General features: G+C 41.9%; 1 protein-coding gene across 5 annotated transcripts in view; it reads right to left on the reverse strand.

Moving 5' to 3' along the window:
* plppr5b (phospholipid phosphatase related 5b) overlaps nucleotides 1-26825 on the reverse strand; it is a 170055-nt gene that overhangs the window by 54605 nt on the left and 88625 nt on the right. For all 5 annotated transcript variants that reach the window (XM_050056097.1, XM_050056096.1, XM_050056092.1 and 2 more), the window contains one exon: nucleotides 14290-14422. In XM_050056097.1, coding sequence (XP_049912054.1) covers nucleotides 14290-14422 — 133 coding nt within the window. The remainder of the gene's footprint in view (nucleotides 1-14289; nucleotides 14423-26825) is intronic.

The raw sequence follows: 26825 nt of genomic DNA on the forward strand, positions 1-26825 counted from the left end.
GTGTCTGTCAGGTTTGTGTTTCCCTCTTGCTACTAGCTGCTCGCTAATTCCTGCTATCAGCTGTTTCCTGTTTACGCACCGCCAGTGGCTCGCACGTGCGGCGTCATCAACAGCTCCTCCCACAAGTCATCAACAGCCCATGAACATTTTGATCTATGAAAATATGATTCCAAGTTCACACACACTTTTAAAGGGTAGAATTCGTATTTTTAACATGGATCCTATTTTCCCACATTTTTGTGTCTCAGTGACTCATGGGAACATTTTTGAAACTGGTCCAGTATTGACCCAGACTGCTGCAGCCGCAAACTACGCTACAGTGTCACCACTTGGGGCAATTGAGCACTGTCAATTTAGGTTCAATAGAACTTCCTGTTTTGGCCACTGACAGGCTGAGATTGTTTGTGTGTGACAACATTATGGAAAAGATCCCTAAAGAGAGAGCTGTTTGTAAGAGAGTAAGATTCTGTTTGTTTAACCAGAAACAGCCCCAAAATCACCATAGCCAAACCCACCAGACTCCATTTTAAAAAACAGCAATTTTAGCATGTATTGAGCCGGCGTATTTTCAAATCTAACTACGTGAATAAAGTGTTTATTTCAACCAAACCAGAGTTGGCGATTTTTGAAACACTGGAAAAATCATCAAGGTGGTTTTGTGAGTTTTATTTTGCTTCTGTTGACTTTGAATAAAGCGTGTTTTGCGATGATAAAATTACTGTTTATTTACATGGAGTCTGGTGGGTGTGTTGTGGTGAGTCTTCTTAATGAACAAAAAGGATCTTACTGTTTATTAAAAACGTCCATCTTTGTAGCGATCCTTTCCATAATGCTGTCAGACAATTAATATAATATTTTGAACCTGTCAGTGACCAAAAGAAGCACTTTTAGTGGATGTTAGTTGATGGTGCACAATTGCCCTTGGTGACTACACTGCAGCCTGTTTTGTCGCTGCTGTCTGCAGCAGTCTTGCTCAGTGCTGGACCAATTTCAGAATTTGTTGTTCCCATTGGTCACTTTGACACAAAAACATGGGGAAATAGGGGCCAGGTTGAAAAATACTGAAGTTGCCCTTTAATGTGCAGTTACAAGACAAGAAGCGATTAATGTGTCCAGTTTGTTTGGAATAAACTGAAGCAATCACACCTTCAGACTCGGAGTTAAGTGCAAAAACACATCAGCAGCAGCAGCAGCAGCAGCAGCAGCAGCAGCAGGGATGAGCATGCTGCATGGAAGGTGAAGAAAAAAACCGAGCTGGCTGAGCATTACCATATTGAGAGATAATATTTAGAACATGTTCAAAGAGTATTCAGGGTGCAGAGCAACCTTGAGAGGGAGGTCAAATCCAACCAGAGGAACAGACTGTCAGAGCAGAGCTGAGCTGCATTCAGCAGCCACAAACACTTTCAGCAACACTGCAGTCTCTGGAGACGCTGCTCTTACTGACAGAGGAATGTGACATAGATTATAAAACGTTAATGCTGAGAGGTGGAGGGAAAGAGAGGCAGGGCACGTCTGTGGTAGTGTTGATTGTTGATGATGGCGGACAGCTCTTGGTGAAATTACCTGCAGTGACTCACAGATGGTTGTTTGTATTTATAAGATGGGCTTCAAGTAAATATATTAAAAAAAATCAAGAAGTGGCTGTGGATTTGGCATCCTCATAACACCCAACAATCCATGATGAGCCTCCAAACTTTTAGGAGCTTTGCTGCAATTTTAAATCCACTTACAAAATTGCTGTTTTTTTCTGTTGGAGTTATTTCACTGTGGTGCTGAAAACCTAAAGCTGAGATATTGAAGTTGTTTCCCTGACACCTATAAAGCTAATAGAGTTTATGGCTCTGTGATAACAAACCAAACCATCTCAACAAAAACTAAATTAGGCCTCCTGGATGTATGTCTTCAAGAACCAGTGAAGTTGCAGTTACAGTTTACTTGGACGTTGCTGCAAAGACGCTAAAAATTCTGAAATGTGGACGCTTCACAGACGTCTTCAACCTGGCAGCACACAGGATCTCTACAGTCAGCCAAGTTTCAAGAGTCACCAATTCAGTATCTGACCAAATGTCTCTCCTTCTGTTCCTGTGATATGACGTTAAATAACAGCCAGAAAACATTATGATGCCACAGTGAAGCTGACCTTTGACCTTCTGGATATAAAATGTCATCTCGGCTATTTTACTATATCACACATTTGTGTAAAATTTTGTCATAATAAGTGTTTAAAGTCTTGAGTTATGGACAAAAACATCTTTGTGAAGTCAGACTGACCTTCAACCACCAAATTCTAATCAGTTCATCGTTGAGTCCAAGTGGACGTTTGTGCCAAATTTGAAAAAACTTCCCTCATGGTGTTCTTTAGGTTATAGTTGTCACATGGATGAGGCAGATGTGGTCACAGTGACTTTTGATCACCAAATTGTAATCAGTTCAGTCCAAATGGACGTTTGAGCCACATCCTGAGAAAATTCCCTTAAGGCATTCTTGAGATTTCACGTTCACATTAACAAGACAGACGCAAGGTCACACTGCCTTGACCTTTGACCGCCAAATTCTGATTAGTTCACAGTTGAGTCTAAGTGGATGGTGTTCCAAATTTGAAGGAATTTTCTTGATGTGTTCTTGAGATATCGCATTTATGAGAATGAGATATACGAAAGGTCACAGTGACCTTTGACCACCAAATTCTAATTAGTTCATCGTTGAGTTCAAGTGGACATTTGTGCCAAAATTTGAAAATATTGCCTTAAAAGAAATGGCCACTTTAGAATGAAAATACAGACAGTACTTACTGACCCTCATGCCGACAAGAAGTCCAGTGTAGTTTTTTAATCCACAAAACTCGTTCGGGGTATCGGAGGATAACAGCTAGCCGGAATAACAGCTACACTTGAAATGCATGGAACCCACAGTGGATGGTCTTTTCAAGTCAGTTTTGCATGCCGCGGCTTCAGGGCACTTGGATTACGACAGACGAGCCATTCTGACGTTTTTGAAATGCATTAGGGGAGTTTTATTACATTTTCAAAATGTGGGTTCCATGCACTTCAAGTGTATGGAAAAATCCGGCTAGCTGTTATCCTCCGATACCCCGAATGAGTTTTGTGGATTAAAAAACTACACTGGACTTCTTGTTGGCGTGAGGGTCAGTAAGTACCGTCTGTATTTTCATTCTAAAGTGGCCATTTCCTTTAAGGTGTTCTGGAGATATCAACTTCACAAGAATGGGACATAGACAACAAGAAAACATAACGCCTCTGACCACCGCTGTCATAGGCGTGGAGGCATAAATATATATCACAGTCTGAGTATTAATTGACATACTTCCTATCCACAGGGCGGTTGTCTAAATGTTCATGAAGATGTTTACAGAGCGACTGGTGTTGAAAAGAAAGGGTCTTTATCAATAGTGCTGGTGCACTTTACAACCATGTACAATAACATTTCTTTGTGTTCCTGCAGGGTTAGCCTCACACTGTTTTAAACATTAATGTTTTGTGGACTCTTACATAATGTCACTGAAACAGGGGGCTGTGCATGAACTTCCTAAATCTAAAGTTCAACAAGCAAAGCCTTAAAACCCATGACGGTAAAAACACTGCTGAAGTTGAGTGTGAGAGAGCGCCACGACCCTCGGCTGTGTTCTAAATTTAATCTTTCCCAAACAGCACGGCCCTGTGAGTCATTATGCAAAGCAACGGCAGGCCTGAGTGAGAGAGGGAAGGGCTGTGGAACTGCGAGATGGCCGGGCTCACATGATGCTGCGCTGCTCTCCAGCAGATGTAAACGTTGGCAACAAGCATGTGCAAACATGCAGAACATGATGCGCATGAATACACACACTTGGGCACACACACAGAAATACATACGCGCGGCCAAAGCACGCACATGGAACGTGTCACATGCGAACGCTGGCATACTCTGACATTAGCAAAGAGAGGCAAGAAAAACAGCAAAGAGAGGATGTGTGAGCAGCTAGGCTGAAACAATTCAGCTACTGCATGACAGCTGGAGGACACAGCAGAGCATTCTGGGTGAAAGAGTAACAGCTTCTCTCTGATGCTGATGCTGCTTTATACTTAAACCTTCAATAACATTTCATCAGGACATATTTTATATTTGACAGTCGCAGTGACCGGTTACTGCCCAGGTAAAGATTTTAAAATAAAATGTAAAAATAAAAATAATAAAACAGGATGAGCTCATAAAACTCAATGCATTGTTTTAGATTAAATCAGTGGTTTCAAATGTCTTTGGCTTGTGACTCCTTATAAACTAGAATTACTGCCCCACTGTTGTCGACTCTGTGCATCAGTCCAGTGTCTCTGACAGTCTCCATCCATGTCAGTGAAAACATGGATGCTTCACACACAGAAGATCTATACAATCAGCACAGTTTCAAGATTAGAGTCACCAATTCAGTATCTGACCAAATGTCTCCCCTTTTTGGGATCTAATATGATGTTGAGTTATGGCCAGAAAAGTGTTTTATGCAGAACATTATGATGTCACAGTGAAGGTGACCTTTGACCTTTTGGATATAAAATGTCATCACTTCATTATTTCATCCTGTTAGACGTTTGTGTGAAGTTTTGTCATAACTGGCATGTGAATTTTTGAGTAACAGCCAAAAAAATATTTTGTGAGGTCACACTGACCTTGACCTTTGACCTTCAACCTGCAAAAATCCAATCAGTTTATTCTTCAGTCCAAGTGGACGTTTCTGCCAAATCTAAAGTAATTCCCTTTGGTTGTTCACGAGATATCGTGTTAAAGAGAATGAGACAGACAAGGTCACAGTAACCTTGACCTTTTACTTTCAACTAGAAAATCAGTTTATTCTTAAGGTCAAGAGAACATTTGTACCAAATCTGAAGAAATTCCCTCTCTGTGTTCTTGAGATATCGCATTTACAAAAATGAGCCAGACAAGGTCACAGTGACATAATAACACCAAATTGTCATCAATTCATCCTACAGTTCAAGTAGACGTTTGTGCCACATTGTAAGACATTCCCTTATGGCATTCCTGAGATGTTGCATTTACGTGCAACCCAAAATTATAAAGCTGCTGGCCACGATGGATCTACACAATCAGCGCAGTTTCAAGGTGGACACCCACGATTAGTGTACGAATTCCTGAGTTATGGCCAAAAACATATTTTGTGAGGTCAGTATGAAAGTCATCAGGTGATGTATGGCTAAGTACCACATCCAGAGGTCAGGGTTAGGATGGGTCTTGGGAGTAAAATGAATGAACCTTCCATGAAAGCAAAGACAGAGAAGCCTCCTCTCAGTCTGAGATGGGCACTGATGTGACATGAAACACAGCTGCTCAATTTCCCCATCTGCTTCCCCATCTGCTTGGATGTGATGTGTCATCTTCACTGTGACTTTCTCACTAAATGCATCCGTGGCGAGAAGAGATCTTTATTCATTCTTCATCATTGTGTTCCTTTGTTCTGGAAACACCCTCTGGCTATTAGATATTGTGTCAAATGTGTTTTGGAAGTCGGAGGAATCCAAGCTGAAAAAGACTTTGGTCCAATTCCCATTTGGGACTGTCTTATCCACTGAAAGGAAGAGAGTCCCAGATGCATCTCAAAGTGTGGGGAGGGGGCTGTGTGCTGCTCTTTGTTTTTAAAACAGGGAAGCTAGTAGTTTAGTAAAGGGTATTTGCATACTAACATTTGCTAATTATTACTAAAAGTAAGGCAGAGGCCATCCTGTAGTTGTTTAGACATTTCACTCAGGAGATACAATGTTCCACCTCACCGCAACACTGGTGTAGATACCCTGAGCAGCCAAGAAGGCTTTGTATGGCACTTTTCTAAACACAGTTACAAAGTACATTGTGGGACAGATAAAATAGTGCACACTATCAACATAAAAACAGCAATAAGAAACATAAAAAATCACTGAACATACGGTAAGATCGGCTAAAACAAATTTTGTAATAAAATTAAATGAATAATAAAATCTACAAAGGGGGGATAGAAGCTAGACACACAACAGATTTACTGTAAAAAGCCTTCCTGTATGTTTTGAGGAGTGAAATGAAGACACTGAGTTTGCTAAACCGAGTTCCACAGCTGCAGAACTCTAATGGAAAATGCCCGGTTTCCTTTTGTAACAAGGTGGGCTTTGGGAACAGTTAGGAGGGTCCTACCTGAGGAGCACAGGCAGCAGCTAGGTGCTATGTTGGAGCAAGGCCATGTAGGGCTTTATAAGTAACTAGCAAAACTTTAAAATCAATTCTAAACCAAACAGGTTGCCGGTGTAGCGAGACAGGAAATTACCTTTTGGCTAAGCCCTGAATACAGGGAGTTACAGTAATCCAGACGTGCCAAGATAAAAGCATAGATGACTTTTTTAAGGTTCGCTTGAGACAACAAAAATTTGCAATGTTTGTAATTTGAAGAAAGCATGATTGCACGACCTTGGTTATTTGTATGTCGAAACAGAGCTCAGAGTCAAAGATGACACCCAAATTGTGGGCAGAACACTTTACATCAGAGGACAGGTTCCCGAGGTTCTATATGAAGTCAGGGGTGAGGTTTGGGGGGCCAAAAAAGGACCTTAGATTTAGACTCACTGAGCTGATGAATGTTTTGTTACATCCAGCACTTTCTGAAAGACAAGCCATAACATGAGAGAGACTGTCAGGGTCACTACGAGTCAGTGGAACATAGAGTTGCATATCATCCGCATAACCATGGAAAGTTATATTAGATCTATAACATCCAGAAGAAGAATATAAATAGAAAACAGAAGAGGACCCAGAATTGCCCCCTGGGGAACACCACAAAAGAGAGGGGGGCTGGGGATGAGGAATATTCTCCCAAATGTAACAAAGAAAAGAATCAGACCAGAGAGATTCAGCGATGGGAGGTGGGAGGATTTGAACCATAGGCATCAGACACTGTCCCATTAACAGAAACTTTAAAAACAGGAGAGCCCCAAAGATCTCTTGTCCCTTGCTTCGTTTCTTGCTCACCCACTGGATCCTGAGCAGTACAGAGGTGCTAAAGACCGTCACCCAGCCAAACTCAAAAGAAAGACACCTGCTCCGGTCTGTGCAAAGTTTGTGTTCAAACACTTTAAAAGTTAGCACTGTAAGAGGCTCTGAATTCAGCAAACATCTGATAAATGGTGCCACCGTGTTCCCATCACACCCAGCAGAGTGGTGGTGAGAAAAGACCTCATCAGCCTGCTGCCTGCTGGGAGCAGAGAAAGAGAGGGAAAGATGCCTCTTAACTGATCGCACTCGAGATAACCTGAGAGCTCCAGGGAGTGGCCCACAGGAGAGTCTGTACTGATCACACACTCCGCTCCACTTCCCCTGGCCATACGTTTATCATCATCATCACCTATATGTTCATCAGTTAGTAGCTGTGTGTGAAGTTCAATAAACCTTTCATTGATAAAGAAGTTGATGACGTGGTTTGTGTGTATGAAGTTTAACGGTCACTGTTTATGAGTCAAGGACGTACGACTGATTGAGACTAACTGGTCAAGTGGCTATCATTTATTATGAATTAGTAATATTGCAAATGCAAATTAAACTTTTGGCAGCCGACTAGAATGATAAAATCAAATGTTTTTTTGGTCAACTAGATACATTTTACTGCAAGACTCTTATTGTACTATATACTGTAGTTGTAAAATCCTTAAGGCACATTCCATTCTGTCTGCTTTAAGAGATTAGTACTAAAAAAACAAACAAAAGCTTCCCAATTAATTCCTCCAGCTGCTGTATCATCCTCCAGATCTAAAATCTGATGTCCGATCTCTTACACACAAATCCCTCCACATATAAGTCAAACCAACTCAGGAGGCCTTTGGTTCCAAGGCTCAGAGAGAGGCTGGTGAGCAACAGCATTCATCCCAACAAGGGAGCTCTGGAGAACAGGAGGACTGAATCGTTTGACACAGCACAGCTGAGTCCTCGATGAATTCATTCATTTGTGCTTTCTCACTGTGCCAACAAGCCTGCCAAAAGTGGTTATCAATAGCCATGTATAAAATGCACCGTAAAACACACAGGCAGACACACCATATGTAATGGGATTCCCAGATTGTGTATGTTAAATTGTACTTTGTAATTTGGCATAACTGCTGTCGCTAATGCTGCTGTAAAGCGGCACTGACAGCTCACCACAGACCCATTACCTGATGTTGGTAAAGAGAAGCAAATGCTGCACCTCTTAAGCTGTTTGCTTCAGTGAGCCGAAAGCATTAAATTAAAGGACAGAGGCGCTTTTCTGCACTCTTCCCCAGAACATTAAAATAAAACTGCCTCCATCTCTCAAACACTGCGTGCAGTGCAGCCACAGATGGGAAAGGTGCAGTACGTCCCCAACATCTTCCTCTAAAATACTTTAAAGGGTGGACGCTACAGGGGAGAACAGCTTTTTCATGCACTGGTCAAGTTTAAGATTTTGTTTCTATAACATGTCTTCTTTCAGACTAGTAGAAGTAAATGTCCAAAACACACATTTAGGTATCTAAAGTTCAGCTCAGAAGTACATCTCCAGAACGGAGATCTATGCAAAAACTGCATTTTTTTTTCCTATTTAGACACAAAATTTGAGAAATTTGTGATACAAAAAATGATTGTCTTAATGTCCACATTATACGCGGTCACCATTATTGTGTAATGGTGACTGGCGGCATCTGAGAGAATCGCTGCAGGACTAAGGTTAAGGAAGTGGCTTTACAATCTTACAGGAAGTGAACACTGGCCTCTCGGATGAAAGTCAGTGGTTGTTGGACCCATCCACCACAGCTCCCACCCGCCCTACTCAAACTTCCTCCACCTTAACTTTTGGTGTTGTCCCGCCACATCTCCACCTGACACCGCTGGGCGCCATTAAACAATAACGGTGACCAGCCACTTATCATGCAGACGTGAAAGGACAGCATTTGCTGCCGGTGTCTGACGCCAGAAGTCGCTCAACAGGTGTCGGTTTTTGACAACTTTGGAGTGAGACCGGAAAGGGCTGATCAATAGAGACAGAGTCACTGCAGGAGGAAGCAGGAGAATGCAAAAGAAAACCTGCTGACTGGGGAGAACATGCAAACTCCACACAGAATAGTCCCAGCTGGCGAGTGGGTTAAAGCCAGAACCCTCTCACTGTGAGTCGACAGTGCTAACCACTGCTCCACTGTGCCACCCAAAGCAAGACTAGATTAGCATACACCTCTTTAATGAATGTTTCCTCTAGCAGGGACGGAGGGATATTACTGTGGCTGTCTGACGAAACGTAAAGATACAAGAGAAGCTGAAGCAGTTTATCTTCCTTCCTCTGCTTTGCAGGAAAAAAAGACAACTTTAACGGAAAGTCTCCACACAGCACTCTTTAAAACTGACATCAATTAACACTAAGACATAAGCCTTATTCAGATACAACACTGTACCAATGTATAATATATGATAACCAATTCCAATGAGTCTCTTAGGGATGAAAGGAGCTTTAGCCCGGAACACGAGGCCTGTTAACATGAACGAGCAGCGTGAATGGCATGCTGGGTGTGTAAATGCGAGGGTAAAGCCAGGCAACCAAGTGGATTCCCCCTCAGGGATCTAGGTAATAATCCTCTTCTGCAGCCTTATCTGCTGTTCTCACTTAAGCAAGAGAGAGGACAAGGGAAGGCCAACGCTGTGCTGCAATGTGTGTGCTTGACAGACTGAGCCTGTGGGTGTGTTTCATCAGAAAGCGGGGATTTTTTGCCTCTAAGAATTCATGCATGTTCGCACATCTGTATGCACCTCTGCTGTAGGATCGCAGAAAGATGTGTGTGCATGTGCATGTGAGAATTTCATTCGGAAAGAGTCATAGTTTGTCTTATGACATTTACGTGCATGCATCTTTAAGAAGAATTTGCATGCAACAGGTATGTGTGTGGAGCTGGATGCATGAATACCAAGGCAGATACGATGTGCACACATGCTTGACATTATTACCATGAATGACGCAGAAAATAAGAGTAACAGTAAAAGACATCAAAGGACATTCAGGTTTGAAACTACGCCTCACGCAAGAACATTTTCATACTCTTATCTTAAACCTCTCTGTTTTTTTTTATTGGGTTTGCTTGTACGGAGTTCTATTCAGCAAAGCCTCTTAGCTGCACAACTTGTCTTTGACTTGTCATAATTTACTTGTTTCAACTTTATGAATACCGCCTGTTCATGAGTGCATCTATGAGAATTATAATTAGCATGATTGATCATGGCATTCTTTCAGATCGACTGGGTGTATATGGTACTGCCCTAAACTTTGCTTCATACAAACAGGCCTCCGTTGTGCCTCTGGTGTGCCTCAAGGGTCAATCCTTGGTCCAATTTTGTTCTCATTGTGTTTTTATCACCTCAGAGACATTGCTTAAATAAGATCTATTCTAACTCCTAGAGATACAGACACTGTTGTTCATGCTTTTATCTCTTAGCATCTTGATTATTGCAACAGCTTTTATTCCTGTCTTAATCAAAGAAGCCCTGCAACGACTTCAGATTGCTCAGAACTCAGTCGGTAGGCTTTTAACCAGAAACAAGAAGTACGATCACATCAGGTTTTAGCCTCTTTTCCTTGTTTTAGGATTGACTTTACATCTTATTGATGACTTTTAAGGTTCGTCATGGCTCCAGATTACATTTCAGACCTTTTAGTCCCTTTTGAACCTTTGCGTTTTTTGAGATCGGGAAGAGTTTTGCCTTTTTTTCGAGAGTCCAGACTGAAGACTAATGCCAGGCTCAACCAACATGATATTTTTGTCTGTCTGTTCTGTCACTATTACGCGATTTTAGAGTCACAAAATCTTGCTGTGACTTGGCCGACAGACGTGACACACGTTGGTCATCTCCAGCTGTTTTACACGATGTGTGTGATGTCATCAGATTATTTTTGTCTTATTTTTAGTACTATTGCTATTATTTCAGTCACTGTGTCTGTTCATGTGAAATGTTGTAGTAGTCATGTAAAAAGCGTCACCAGATGGGCGGAGCTCCATTTGAAATACTGATGAAAACAATACAGGTCATTGAATCCTCCACAGGAAGTTCCTGCAAATGTTTCACAATAAAATCTATTTTTAGAAAATTAAGGGATTCTGTCAAGTGAAATTATAAGGGGCTTTTAATTTTAAACAGATACAGGAAGTGTTGAGTTTGAAATGACGGTGCGATGCATTAACTGAAGCAAACGGGAGCGGATTAAAAGTAAAAAAATAAAAGTACAGAGGAAATGAGAAATAAAGGCCTTTTGAAAATGTGGTGTGTTTGAGATGCAGCTGGTAGCCTCTGCAGCTGTGCTGAGTAAAGGCCCAGACACTATCTGTGAGTTTGATTCCTTTATATCCTCCATTATGAAGAAAGAACATTGTTTGCTAGCTTGATGCTAATGGCAGTACTCAGCGGGTTGATAAAGTGCCTCTGCTGTTTCCTTTTTACTCTGTGTGCTAACGTCCCTACAGGAAATATCTAAAAGGCTGGGCTGTTGTTGTCCTACAGTTTCCATGGCAACAGATCGCTCTGTGTTCCTGTTGGTCAAAGTGACGGCTGTGACGGGAGAAGTCGTGAACGACAAAAAGAAAATCAAACATGCTAGACTTTCAGTCGGGATGCCGTGAGGCCTCCTAGATGCTGCGTCGGTTGTCGTCTACTATGACACACTACAGGAGATGAAACAATGGATTACCATGTACGTACAATACTCATTGTCGTTCATGATCCAAGCAGACACTGTATGACGCTGAGTCGGGCTATAGCTGGGCTGATATTGTGCAGTCTGAACCTGACCTAGAAGGGACAGAGCTTTAAAATCAGGGCCCTGAGGCACTGGAACAACCTGCCTGTGGATATAAGGCTGTCTGAGTCACTGGCTTCATTTAAGACTCTCCTAAATATATGCTCCTATTGGAAAGCTTATCCTGCGTGTATTTGAGCTGTCAGTCTGTTTTATTGCTCTCTTATTGACGTTATTTCCCATTTATTATCTTGATTTTATCTTTTACTTTGGTGACATTTTGTTTGTTTCATTCTCCTTGTGTTTCAAATGTATTTAGTTTTATTGTACAGCACTTTGTTACTTTTGAAAAGTTCTATATAAATAAAGTTAATATTAGAATTATTATTATTGTATTTAATAGACAGTACTACATTTTCTTACAAGGTGACCTGTTGTACTTCATCTGTTGGCAGGTTTTATTCACAAAAATGTCACCGAAGAGTAAAAAAGAAGAAATAAACAGTGCAGAGCTTGAAGCTCAGCTTTTAAAAACCCGTGGATGAAAACATCAAATTTAGCAGTGTCAGTAGTGACATTAGGGGACATGAAAAAATGTGAAAATATGACTACAGCTGTCAGCGCTGTGACATTACAGGGCTGAACTGTGACAGAGATGAAGAGGGAATAAAGCGGTCCGTGGCTAAAACGGGAGGCAGTCATGAGAATGTCATTTTGCTTCAGTGCTACGAGAAAAATCCACACACGAGGAAACTGATGAATGTGACACTTTTATCCCTCTTATATGCCACTTAAGAAGAAATATGTTTGTGCGAGTGGTTCTTGCGTTGGGCCCTTTGTGTTGCAGGTTTGCAGTTTCCTGATAAACGTTTTGTTTGAGGGGTGCTTGTGTGGGAAATACTGGCCCCATGGCCTCAGCTGTGGAGAGGATGTGCTGCAGGGAGGGTGGTGCCTTTTGGGCGCTGGTGGAGAATCTCACCCCCAGACCACACATTACATGCCTGACACTGCACCCAGGAGCGTGCTGTCTGAATCCTGTTGTGCTACAGATAGCGTATGTGAACTTTGTGCAGGAGCGCAGGCCTCTTCAGGGCAGCAGACAGGAGAATGTTTAGCACAGAGCAGCAGTAGTACAGCTGCACTCAATGTGATGTGGCTCAAAAGTCTGTCTCCACCAAACCCTTTCAGTCCAGCACCTTTGGAACCAGCAGTAAGCCTTCAGACATGGTACCTAGACCCTCGGTCTGTTAAGACAGTCCTCTTAAATGTGGGCGGGGTTGTTGTCACTCACTGCTCCGTCCAGCACTCGCTGTATTTCCTCATCAGCGGTGACACAGATGGAAGTCTGCACCTGGTTTATCGTCCACAGAACGAGGCTGCACGCCCACATTTTCACAACAAAATAGAACAGGCTGCAGTGAGAGTCTCTCTCCATGGGATATTTAAAAATAGCAGCTTTTGCGGAGCGTCGGTGTCTTAGTGGATAGAGCAGGCGCCCCATGTACAAGGCTGTTGCGACAGCGGCCCGGGTTCAACTCCAGCCTGTGGCCCTTTGCTGCATGTCATTCCCTCTCTCTCCCCCCTTCACTCTGAGCTCTCCTATCAATTAAAGGCAAAAATGCCCCAAAGATTTTTTTACACTACATGTCACCCTCACCCATTCACACACTGGTGGCTGAGGCTAACAGGCAGAGTGCAACCTGCTTCTTTTGTCGTCGGGACGCCGTGTCAACTTCAGCCTGTTACATGCATTGTCTGTTTTCAAAATACACTTCTGTTTTCACAGGAAATGTACAGTTTGAATACAGTCTCTTTCAAAATAAAAGCACTACGTCGGTACAGCACCACAAAGAGACATTTTTTTCCTCCAACAACAAAAGCACATGGTTGGGTTTAAGAAAAAAGAACAGGGTTTGGCTTTACAACCTTACAGGAAGTGAACACCAGCCTCCCAGGTGAAAGTCAGTGGCTGTTGGACCCATCCACCACCTCTTCCGCCCGCCCAACTTCCACTACCTTTACTCTTGTTGTCCCGCCTTGTTTCCCTCTGACGTCACCAGGTGCTGGTAAACAATATCATGCCAATATGAAAGGGTGGATTTTTTGGTCTCTAGTTTAATCTGTGGTGGTTTCAATGTCATTGGTGTATTTTACTGTATCTGGCTGCTATGATGTTTCAGTTTGCCACAAGGTGATCACAAGCAGCAGATGTCAATCTATACAATGGGACACATTCCCACTTTAGACAGGAAGTTAAGACAATATAACGCAGTTGGAGCAGGTTTGTGCTGCTGAAATGCAGAGTCAATACAGACACAGACAACCAGACGACCCTTCACACCTGCAGCAAATTTAGAGAAGCTCTCTGGACTGTGGGAGGAAACCTGCCTGACATCCCACTCAGTTATTTTAAAGGTGAATTGGTGGTTGCATCTGTGACTATATCCATTCACACAAAAGCTTCTGTAAAACTGCATTGTGCATTAAAATGCAGGTTCAGGTTTGCAGTAATTCAAACTACACAGGAGCACCAAACCTACCGAGGAAGCGGAAGGTCCTGCGCACCAGCGGGTTGAGGTAACAGCAGTCCCCGGTGGCCACGGTCTTCTCTGACCGGTCGAACTCTTTGGACGTGTACTGGACCAGGAACAGCACAGTCTCTGTTAATGTGATCTGGGAATGAAAGCGAGAGACAGAGAATTCAGATGAGCTGAGTAACAGTATATCTGAGTCGTTGTCATTGGCAGTGCCATTTCCTCACACTCTGTCACACAGCCCAGAGCTTGTGTGACTGTTTTCTCAGTGGGCTCCATCTGTACAGACACAGCTGTGGAATACACAGGAACATATGGGAGAGAGGAGGTAAGCTCACGGTGCTGTAAGTGAAGGAGCAGAGGTGTGTGTGTGTACGCAGGCTGACATATTTCTTAATGAAAAATGGGATCTGGTTCCATCCATCCCTCATTCACTGACGTAGACTGATTAAGAGTAGATAAACTCAGCACTTGTTGCAAGTGGCGACTTTTATATGTATTTTACTGTATGATTTATTGTTGTGCCTCTGCGCCGGCGATAGCCATGTTTTTGGGTTGTCCGTCCATCTGTATATACATATGTATTTCTTCTAAATGCCTTGAGGGAATTTCTCTACTTTGGCACAAACGTTCATTTGGACTCAACGATAAATTGGCAGGATTTCGGTGGCCAAAAGTCAAAGGTCAACATCACTGTGACCTATTTCAAATTTGGCACAAGCGTTCACTTGAACTCAATGATAAATTGATGTGAATTTAGTGGTCAAAGGTCAACGTCACTGTGACCTTGCATCTACCTCATTCTTGTGAAAGTGGTATCTCAAGAACGCCTTGGGGGAATATCTCTACTTTGGCACAAACGTTCATTTGGACTCAACAATGAATTGGCAGGATTTCGGTGGCCAAAAGTCAAAGGTCAACATCACTGTGACCTTGCATCCATCTCATTCTCGTGAACGCAATGTCTCACGAACACCTTGAGGGAATTTATTTCAAATTTGGCACAAGCGTTCACTTGAACTGAATGATAAATTGATGTGAATTTAGTGGTCAAAGGTCAACTTCACTGTGACCTTGCATCTACCTCATTCTTGTGAAAGTGATATCTCAAGAACACCTTGAGGTCATTCCTTCAAATTTAGCAATAACATTCACAAATTCTGACTGACATTGTTTGACAGTGTCAAAAACATTACAAGTCACAATAAGAAAACAAAAAGTACGGCTGTTTGCAGATCTACCACTGCTATGGTTAAAGGATAAATCTGTTGTTACTCTAATGTTTTACTACTGTCAACACGTGCAGACCCAAAGCAACGATGTGTTCGGCTGTCTCTCAGTACTCTGACTGCACCGTCCTGTCTGTGTCCAAGTCCATTAGTTCCTACTGATGATGTAAAATCACCTCACAAATATGAGGTAGTTCAGTAATTTCATAAAACCGCTGTGGTTTTTGGCAAATGTTACTGAATCAGTAGGAATCTGTTGGGGACTTTTTTTTTAGCAGCGGTCTAATCCTCATGCGGCGCTTTTTCTGGCAGGCTGACGGTGTATGTGGGACTGGGTCAGAAAAAAATACACGCAGTCCAACAGTGTTTGCCTCTGATGTGTTTTTAATAGTGTTTGGATAACAATAGAGGTCCATGGCACAGAGGAAGAAGATCAGGCTTTGATCATGGGTTTTTGATTCTGGGGTTCCTACTTCCTGGTTTTCCTGTGAATAATGACACCTAATGCCTAATGCTGCCCCCTAAGCTTAGGGAAAGTGGTCAGGGTGGACAGCAACAGTGGTCTCCTGCCTTGTCTACCCATCTATCCGTCACCCAACAATAATAAAGTCACAATACTTTCACTTACATGACTGATAGGTCACGCCAGTCATAATTCACACAGCCAATAGAGAACCTCATCAGGTAATTGTGTCGTGTTTAAGCATTTCAACAAATGACTAATGCTGTCCTTTTTCTTGTGAGGACAGTCTCACGTGTCAGTCCACCCTCTTTGATTGTTTCTCAAACTCTTCTCACACAGTAAAAACTAAGCTCACAAAGGGGCCTTGGATGGGGCCTTGGAGGGCGCCTCGAGGTGTGGCGCCCAATAGAGGGCTTCCCAGGGCCTGAGTTTTAAGACAGGAGAACGGGAAAGGCAGCGTAAGGCCAGCAGCCTCTGGACTTTCCCGCCCTCTCTGCCACACATACCCCTTTTCCACCAAAGCAGTTCCAGTGCTGGTGCTGGTTCTCAGTTGGTTCAACTTGCAAACCAGCTGAGAACCAATTTGCTTTTTGGTTAGGATGCCATGTCATTGCGTCACTGTATACGTCAGTTACGTCGTTGCTTTCCCACTGGTGCCAGGCTCGAAGGAACAACAACAACAACAACAACAATGGCGGACCATGTATTTGTGCAGCTGTTACTCCTGGCTCTACGAGGCTTCATCTGTATCCAAACACGGCAGATACATCATATTTGTGGTGCTTGACAAGATTTGTATGGACAGCGATTACGTTCTAGAAGGCAAGTTTATTGTTGTTGGTCTCAATAACCCCGCCCCCTTCCCCGTGATGTATGTGGTTCGTTCTTCTAGTCCAGCAAAGAACTGGTGCCACTCTGGAACCTTTTTTTCTAGCCCAGAGCCATTTCTTTTGTCTGTCGAAACAGGAAAACCAGTTCCAAATTTAGCACTGGCCCCAAACCAGCACTGGAACTGCTTTGGTGGAAAAGGGGTATACAACAGAGGTTCTGGCACCCCAGTTTTTCAAAAAACAGGCCTCCAGGGAAGTCCACGAGGGACTCGACTTCCCCCCTCCACCGGGGTGAAACACAAACACAGTGTTTCTCAAACCCTACCGTGTTGAGGCCCGCGGACCTGATGCACAGTCGCCTCACCCCACCTCCCCCACAGCGGGGCCCCAGCACACCCAACAACAGCGCGAGAGGGCTACCTAAGATTAAGTCTAACTGCACACAGCTGGTACAGTGAACCTGCGAATGGCTCATTAAATCATTTATAATATCTCCTGCATGTTGCAGCCCACTCTAACAGTTCATGTTACATTCTGCAAAATAAACATCTGAAATTGAACATTTCAGTCCTGAAGAATTAGAGCTCTTAGACCTTCATCTGGTCTGTATTTGTGTGTATCTGTTTTACCAAAAGCAGTGCAGTATCAATTTGTGACAGCTGCTGCACATTGCTGCCAACTGCTCCACAGCTTGCCAGCCACATTACACCAGCTACTGTCCCTCATCACACTGCAGCCCCCAGTGACCTCAGACATAATGACAGCACCAGTACATTCACCGCACGCCAGTGGCCTTCAAATCAACATTTTTCAGTATTATCAGAGCCTCAGTCCTAACAGCAGTCTCCCCAGACCAGCCACCAGCCCTCACGTATCCTTGCCTCATCAAAGTGTCTGCCTGGATTATTAACATCCAGCAGCCCTGGCAGGACTGATCACATCTTTGTGCATGTCACATGACTGAAAAGTGGGCGATACACAACAATGTAGCAGTGAAGTCACAAAAGCAAACAACTGTAGTCTTTCAAGTCTAAAAGTACATTTCAAATTTTAAAGCTGAGGCATTTTGTACAATGTTAAAATACATTACAAGTTAAAAAATAAAAGAGTGGGTCTTTGAAACATATCTGTGCGGTCAGGCTGTTCTCAGTAACTGTTTATACATTTTCCCATAAAAAGGTGAGACCCAAAGTCGTACATATCCCACATATTTTGGAAAAAAGAAATACAAAATAATGGTGGTCACATAGGTGATCATGGCGATAATGAAAATAACAGTAATAGTATTAAAAATATACATAAAAAATAACCGTACAGTCTTACAGACAGATCAATGCTTGTGGCCCAACTGGACACGAGGCAGGACGAGAAAGAATATATTACTACTTTATAAAAGAGCTGTTAGCGGTTGTAATCACATTCACTACTTTCATCCCCTTTAAAAACCGACCGCTCCCCGTCAGGACGCACTGACAGTTTGAGAATCGTGTGGAGAGATTTCCTCTGAGGACACTTCTCAGTGTCTGAGACATGCAGAGCAACACATACTGTAAAACTTCAACTAAAAGCCGCGTCCCTTTTACAAGCCCGGTGTGGCTGCACATTTTGACAAATAAAGGCCTGGTCTGGTTGCCTAGCAAATTTTTTTTTTAACAGAAATTCACTGGATGTTGTTGACGACCTCAAATTATACGTCCAATCTCTAGATTATCTCAGATCAAAAGATTCAGAAGGATTTTTCATAAAAATGAATCCAAGCTGTGCATATTGTTTTAACAGGGTTAAGTGTTGTGTCGGCATGCCGGGCGCTGTAAACTGAGTGTCATAATGATTTCTCTCTTTGATGCCTTGTCTGTAGAAGCGAGATTAAACTAATGACTTGTAACTGATATGTTATTCAAAGCCCAATTTTTAAACAAGTAATATTCATACTGTGTTAAATAAACAATTTGATTGTATTTCCTGATCTTTGCTGAGCAACAGTTTTGTGTGAAAGAAATTTAAGTCCTGTCCCAAATATAGACCTGTTGAGTTCAGTGATTTAAGCAAATAATATCCCGGGCTGCTAATTGAAGACGTACAGGTGTGTATACTCAACCCATTCAAAGTCCCAGGTCAACGTTAAGGTTAAATAATTAATAGTCCTTTTTAAACAGGAGTTGTGCAAATTTGCAGGAAAGCCCAATCAGTGTTTTTTCAGCATTGGCAGTATAAAAACAAAATCGGGGAGTGCAGCAAAATGCCGCCTACCTNTTCCCTCTTGCTACTAGCTGCTCGCTAATTCCTGCTATCAGCTGTTTCCTGTTTATCCACCGCCAGTGGCTCGCACGTGCGGCGTCATCAACAGCTCCTCCCGTTGCAGAAGGCCGCCTCGGTCTGTTTTAACTAAAAGGGTTCCACCAATATGTCTACCCTACGAGGCAGAAAATTGGGCACCTCGGATCAACTCGCCAATCCGGCTCTGTGTGTCTAAACGCTCGCAACTTGCTGGCAAAACGGCCCAACATTCACCGAAAATCTGGCAGTGTAAAAGGAGGTAATGTGTGCCTAACCCCTAACCTCCACTTTGCTGTAGAAACTAAAATAATTTAATACCAGTTTTACATGCACATGAGCACAGGGGGCCTCTTTGGTTATTTCATCAACTGCACTGCAGTCTATGGAGACAGCTCTAATCATTTCTAAGCCATAAATGATCTTGTCGTTAAGTTATTGTGGCTTTTGAGATGTGTAAATGAGTTACAGTGCAGCCTGTAGCTTGCAGGGATATCTGCACGTTCTGCAGAATGGTTTCAATGTTTGTGCTTTGCCCTGCTAATTACTGCTTGAAGCTATTATTTAATTATTATTATTAAATTAACTTGCATTGGTTAATGTGCTTTAGTTTAACGCTACTTTAAATTATTGTGTTTCTGTTAAAGTGTTAAAATGATAGTAAGTATGTCAGCCCCTCTGGTCCTCCAGACTTTGCTTCTTTGCTTCAGTAATAAAAGAAAATTAACAGTAAATAATAAAAATGTTGAGATTTAGATTTAAACTGACAAAACATTAAAACTGGGGGGTCATCCGCTCACACACTGTACACAAACTGCAGAGTACTGTACAGGAGATGCATAACACTGCCAGCTCTCAGGTGTGATTGGCAGGAGTTACGGAGGAAAAGACAAGAGGGTGGGACTGCAAGGTGACTTGGTTGGCAGTATTTGCCTCCTCAGCAGTGTGAGAGTAACATGCAGCACAGAGCTGTGATCATCATCTGCACGCTGCATCGGCATAAACCACTGTGTGCACTCGGAGACAGAGACCCACGGAGGGGCACATAACGCTCTGCCAAACCTGCCGTGCGCCAGACACTGATGCCAAAGAACAACTGTTGAAATAAGAGAATGGTATGAGGAAACATATCAGCCCTTAGTTTAAAAAAACATTTATTTTTTTTACAGCAGAAATTTGCGTTTCTACTGGTCCTGTTTAAATATTTAAAAATATATATAATATATATTAATAAATAAATAAATAAATAAATAAAAACTCTTACGGCAGGAATTCTAATTTTCTTATGACCTAACTGTTTAAATACTTAAAAATATAAATATTTTCATATAAATATCTATAAAGCTATATATTGTTAATTTGTATTTGTTATACAAAACAATTTGCATTTCTATTGGACCTAACTATTTTATTTAAAAATATATATAAACATTTTTGACAGCAGAGATTTGTGCCTATTTTAATAATAAAAATATATATTTTAATATAAACACACACACACACACACACACACACATACAATTTTTTTTTTTTTTTTTTTTAACTGCATGGACAATTACAGGCCTATTGCCCTTGCCAGTATCCTGTCTAAGGTGCTGGAAAGAATCATTCTAAATAGGATGGAAATGTATGTACTAACTACCGACAATCAATTTGGGTTCAAGAGAAAACACAGTACTGACTTATGCATCTATGCATTAAAGGAGATAGTTGCTAAGTAGCAAAGCCAAAACTCCTCTGTGTTTCTCTGTTTCATTGACGCCTCTAAGGCATTTGACAGAATCAATCATGAGAAATTATTTGTCAAATTACTTGAGAGAGATGTTCCTAAATATATTGTTAGAGTTCTTATGTATTGGTATGCTCAGCAAACATTCCAGGTCAAGTGGGATAATACTGTCTCTGCTCCTTTTCATGTGGGCAATGGGGTCTGTCAAGGAGGAATCTTATCTCCTATTCTTTTAATGTATATATAGATGACCTTTCAAGACAGTTAAATGAATGTAAAACGGGCTGTACTGTGGGAGATCAAGTTGTCAATCATCTCATGTACGCTGATGACCTTGTTGTACTTTGTCCATATACTGCTGGGTTACAACAACTGTTAAGGATACACACACAATATGGCAGAACATTTGACATTAACTATAACACCAAAAAAAATAAGATCATAGTTGTGAGATCTAGAGAGGACAAGAAATCAGTTTTTCCTGCCTTCCACCTTTCAGATGGATCCTAAGACATGTCGAAGGAATTGAAATGTCTTGGACATGTCTTCTCAGATGATCTTATGGATGACAGTGACATCCGTCATCAGTGCTGTAAAATATATGCACAGGCCAATATGTTGTTGAGGAAATTTTCTATGTGTTCTGCAGATGTTAAATGTGCTCTGTTCACCCTGCTGTATACAGCTCATCTCTGGTCCTCTTACAGAGTGAAAAGTATGCAGAGGCTTAGAGTGGCATATAATGACGCCATGAGGCTGTTGCTCCGTGTTCCTAGGTGGCACAGTGCCAGCCAGTTATTTGTGTCCCCTAATGTACCAACGTGTCAGGCACTGTTACGACAGTTAATGTTTAATTTTATGTGTCGACTGGATTTGTCAGAAAATAGCATTGTTAGCATTAACCTGCCCTATGATGGGCTACCGCTTCACATCCAGGCTTCAAAAGCATTGGCATGATAGCTTGCACCTCTTTTTGAACAAACGGTGATGAATTACTTATATGAAAGTATTTATTTTTATTTTTAAAATGATGTATTTTAAATGTATGTAATGGTTGTGTGTATGTGTGTGTGGACCATTTGAGTCCGTAATAAAGATTATTATTATAACTGTGGAAATTTAAGGTTTCTACTGGGCCCAAACTGCTCCAATAGTTCAGGCTCACGTTGGCTTGGACAAAAACGCTCTCTGCAAAGTGAACCAATATGACCTGACTTTCAGAGAACAAAAACAATATCAGACTGTCTGAATATCCCAAGACAAAATATAACTAACTCAATCCAGGAAACCCTGAACCACATGGAGCCCTGCTATGGACTACATCACACTCAATAATGCATTAACAAGGACTTGATCACATGCTGAGAGAGCAGCACAGTGTTGGGAGAGGAAGAGGAAAACCTCCTTGGAATACCCAAAACAAGAGAACTTGAATTCTATTTGTGCTTAACACAGCAGGCCTGCAGACAACACTGGGAGTGGAGGCCCATTTGTCCTTTTGTCTTATTCCTCCACTGTGCCTGGACGGGTCAGGGCAGAGGCGGCGGGGCAAAAGAGCAAAGCAGCTCTGAATGAACAAACAATAATAAAACAGGTCGGAGTTGATTCTGCGGACAGCCAGCCGTCCTGCAGCCCGAGGAGCCTGCACCCACTGCTGAGCTTCTGTTGCTCCAACAGTGATGAAATAACATCACTTAATAATAACATCTTCATTTATGTAACACTTTGATGTGCCGAGGATAAATTGGAACAAGGTTACATAAGAGGAAAAGAAGAAAAGGCAACATAACAAGGACACAATAGCAACTAGAAAAGTGCAGCCAGTAGAGTACAGATCTCTGCCAGGTGTGTCTGAGGTCATGTGGGAGGATGCACGCAGCACGCACGCACCTTGTGGTGACTGCACATCAACTTCCCAGAGAATTTGGATCTCTGCGACGACAACATGGATCTTAATTCTGCATCTTTATACAGAGCTCTCAGATCTTTACATTAATCAAGCAGAAAGTCAAGACGCTGCTCACATGACCTCCAGGTCACTGATGGAAGTTAAAGGTCCACTGTGTAGGACTCAGGGGAACATACTGGCAGAAATGGAATATAATAAGTATAACTCATTAGTGTATAATCATCTGAAAATAAGAATGGAGTTTTTGCAACCTTAGAATGAGACGTTGATATCTTCATAGGGAGCAGGTCCTCGTCTACAGTGATCGCCATGTTGCACTGCCATGTTTCTACAGTAGCTCAGAACGGACAAACCAAACACTGACTCTAGATAGAGACATTCTCATTTTCACGTCACCCACCATAGTAAGCTGCCTCTGGAAAAGAACATTGTATTTCTAATGTGAAACTGTTTTATTCAGTGTTTTTACCAGTTTGAATCAGCCAGTCTGTTTGTTTTGGAGAGGAGGCGACATCTGTGGATAATTCAGCTCCATGTAATGAACAATGAAGGAACTTTAAACGGAAGAAGTTTCAGCTGGGTGCAATCTGCAATTCTCACCGCTAGACGCCACGGAGTCGGATACAATGACGGCAGCTATAAAACAGGGAAAATGTTGCCAAAGTCACATCTCTACGATCATAATATCCTGTGGCTGCTTCGTTTTCTTTCACATGAACTGCACCAGAGTCTGTCTGGAAGCAGACTGAGACCCACCTTTTCAAGCGGTCTCGCTTCAGTTGTTTGGTCCACATCAGGGTTCAGTCGGTAAATGGACTGCACTTGTATAGCGCCCTTCTGGTCTACTGACCACTTTTACACTGCAAGTCACATTTACCCATTCACTAGGGCTGTAGTCAACCAAAGAAAATCTTGGTCGACTAAAGTCGCACATAATCTTCAACTAATCGATCAGTCGTGGGAAGAAAAAAAAATCTGCACGTTATTTTCACTTGTGCGGTGGTGTGTCTGTGTCACTCTGCAGTTACACCTCCAAAACACTAGTCGGCGGTGGAGGACTGTGTTAAGAGCTGTAAAGTTTAGTTCAAATCAAACTTTATTTATATAAAACACACATTAAACACACGTTAAACATGGCTTAATAGAGACAGTGTCAAACACAAATCAGCTTCACTATAACTCGCAGCATTCACAGACAAACACTTGTCTTTATCTGGACACATTTCCCCACAAATACAACATGCTAACGTTATTAGCACCAGCCTATGGCATTTTACATTGTATAAATTAGCCTAGCGACGAGCAGAGATTTCCTCTGCTCATATGAAGCCAGGATAAATCACACACATGACTTAANCAACGGGGGTGTTTTGAAAACACCCCATTTTCACAGGTAACTTAAGCTGTCCCCCCGCCGCAGGAAATAATGGATTAATCCTGGAAAGCTGTTGATGTAGCACTTTTCTCCTTATGAAAGTAACACGGCGATTATTCAACCAATGAGAATTTGGTCGGACGAGAGCATAGCGACCAAATAATCGACTAGTCCACCAGGAGACTACAGCCCTACCATTCACACACACATTCAACATACATGGTGCCATCTGCTACTCAGTAACCATTCACACGTGCTATGGAGCAGCCATCGGGGGCAATTTGGGAGCCCAAAGATACATCGACATGCGGACTGGAGGAGTAGGGGATCAAACCACTGATCTTCCAATCAGTGGACAGCCTGCTGTGCCTCCTGAGCTTTCACACCAGCTCAAACGAAGTGCATTAACCCCGCAAAGGACCTAAGTTCATTTTAACTGAACCAAACTGGTTAGGTGTGAAAGCACCCTCACTGTTATAAAATACTATGAGATGAAAGAAACTGAAGTGTTGAAGAGTAAGAGCTGAAAGCAGCTGAATAAGAGATGAAACCTGTTCAAAATGTCATTACGGCCCTCTGCACATCAAGGCTACAGAGACATGTCACACTGAAGCCACATTTGTTTCCGTATCTTCTTTTGTAATGAACTGAATTTTCACAAATGTGGTTTTGTCAACCTGATCTCTCCTGGCATGACCTTTCAAATAAGCATGTTTCCTCTCGGTCTGCTGGGTCTCAGGTTTCACTGCAGACCTTTAAAGATCTCAGCTATGGCGACCGGCCACCTTCAACCAAGGCTTTAAGCTACTAAATAGGCCATAACTTCACACACAGGAAGCTCCAATAAAACTAACAGGAGGTAAGACAAAAAATCTGAACTAAAAATCTTTCAACGTGATGACAATAAGCTGCGCGTACATCTCTCTGACTCTAACAGGCAGGAGGGAGGAAAGAGGCCATAGATATGTGACCTTTGGAAGGTGAACTTCATCTGGACAAAATGTACATGTTCAGAATACTTTTTATTATTGTCTCTGTATGTCCAGCTCAAAGGTAATTTAATCCCAGCAAATAAGGAAAATATACTGCATCTAAAAGTAAGGATGAGGTTAGATAGCATTTCATCAAATTATTTTCTCATGTGCAACACTACCTCTCATTATGATGTTGATTATCAGGCACAATCTGTATATTTTCACCATTTCAGTGCATTTTTAGTAACTCCTGTACTTATTTTACTTCGGTTTTGCTCCTTAAACACTTTATATCTTGTACAGTTTTAATATTTTTACTGGTAGTTTATACTCTATTGTTTTAAAAACTGGGCTCAGTTTGTGACCCTGACCCAAAGAACCCACTGGTTGTTCAGGTTGTATCCATCACATCCTCACTGTGACCTCGTCACATGTCCACGTTTGGTCATGGACTTTCCACGTCCACATATGGCGTCCAAGGTACCCTGGGTGTGTTGGTTGTTGACGTTCTGGGACGCCGTGTCAACTTCAGCCTGTTACATGCATTGTCTGTTTTCAAAATACACTTCTGTTTTCACAGGAAATGTACAGTTTGCATACAGTCTCTTTCAAAATAAAAGCACTAGGCAAGCACAACACTGCAAACTTAAGTTTTTTCCTACAACAAAATGCACATGCTGACGTGAAAGAACAGCTTTTTTCAATGGTGTCTGACACCCGAAGTCTCTGACCAAGCGCCAGTTGTCTACGACTTCAGAGTGAGACTGGTTTGTGAATGTTAATTGTTGTTTCTGAATTTTGTGTTACTGTGATTGCAGCTTTCTCCTGCGCAAGTATTTCCTTTGGGATAAATAAAGGTTTATTGAATCTGAATTCAGTTCTGAATCAGCTTATAAAAGCCGAATCCTTAAAATAAACTATCAAATCTTTATTAATACTTTGTCTGGTGAGGAACTGAGACGTCTCTTAGTTAATAAACAAGTATCTTGGTCGTCTGTTATAGCCTGAGTAGTAGTGACCACTTACATTTGAGTGGCAGGTAAACAGTTCATGCAGTGAGCAAAACAGACAGAATGCATTAAGCGAAATGTTATGTCAGAACTCATGGCTATCATCTGATGACAATTCAGTTTTTTATAAACTTTAAAAAAAGAAATCTCTGCATTCATATGCAGATATCAGTTTGTAGAGATTATCTGAAATGACTGGCACAGGGAAGAGGAAGTCTTGGCCTGGATATTAGCCAGCTTCACCCCAAGCCCCGGAATAGAGGCTCATCATCGCCAGACTGAGGTAGAGGATGAGTCCTGAGACTGAGCAAATATCAACTAAATAAATGGTATTTTCTCTCTTCAAAGCAAATTAAACCTGAACCACAATACTTCCAGACTTCCATCCCTCCAAATAACGGCAGAGAGACAGATATGTACGGCACAATAGAACTCAGCAAAACATCTCTAATATAATAAGCATTTGACCACCATGTTCAGAATGGTACACGCTGTATTTTAAATCTGAACAACTAATGAAATGCAGCCCAATTTTCACCCATGAGCATGTATCTGTATGTTGTAAGATATGAAAAAATATATATATTTCATTTTAAAGACTAATGAAATAAAAATGGCACACTGTTGGTGTAAGTTAACGTAAAGCCAAAGTCCAAAGTGAACCGGGTTCATTTCAAAATACACCTTTTTCCTTTTTCTTAAAAATGCTCTGTCAAGTATTAACACCTCATTACCTCAGTGAATTATTG

This window comes from Epinephelus moara, chromosome 11 (genome assembly GCF_006386435.1).
Source record: "Epinephelus moara isolate mb chromosome 11, YSFRI_EMoa_1.0, whole genome shotgun sequence".
Classification (NCBI taxonomy): Eukaryota; Metazoa; Chordata; class Actinopteri; order Perciformes; family Serranidae; genus Epinephelus; species Epinephelus moara.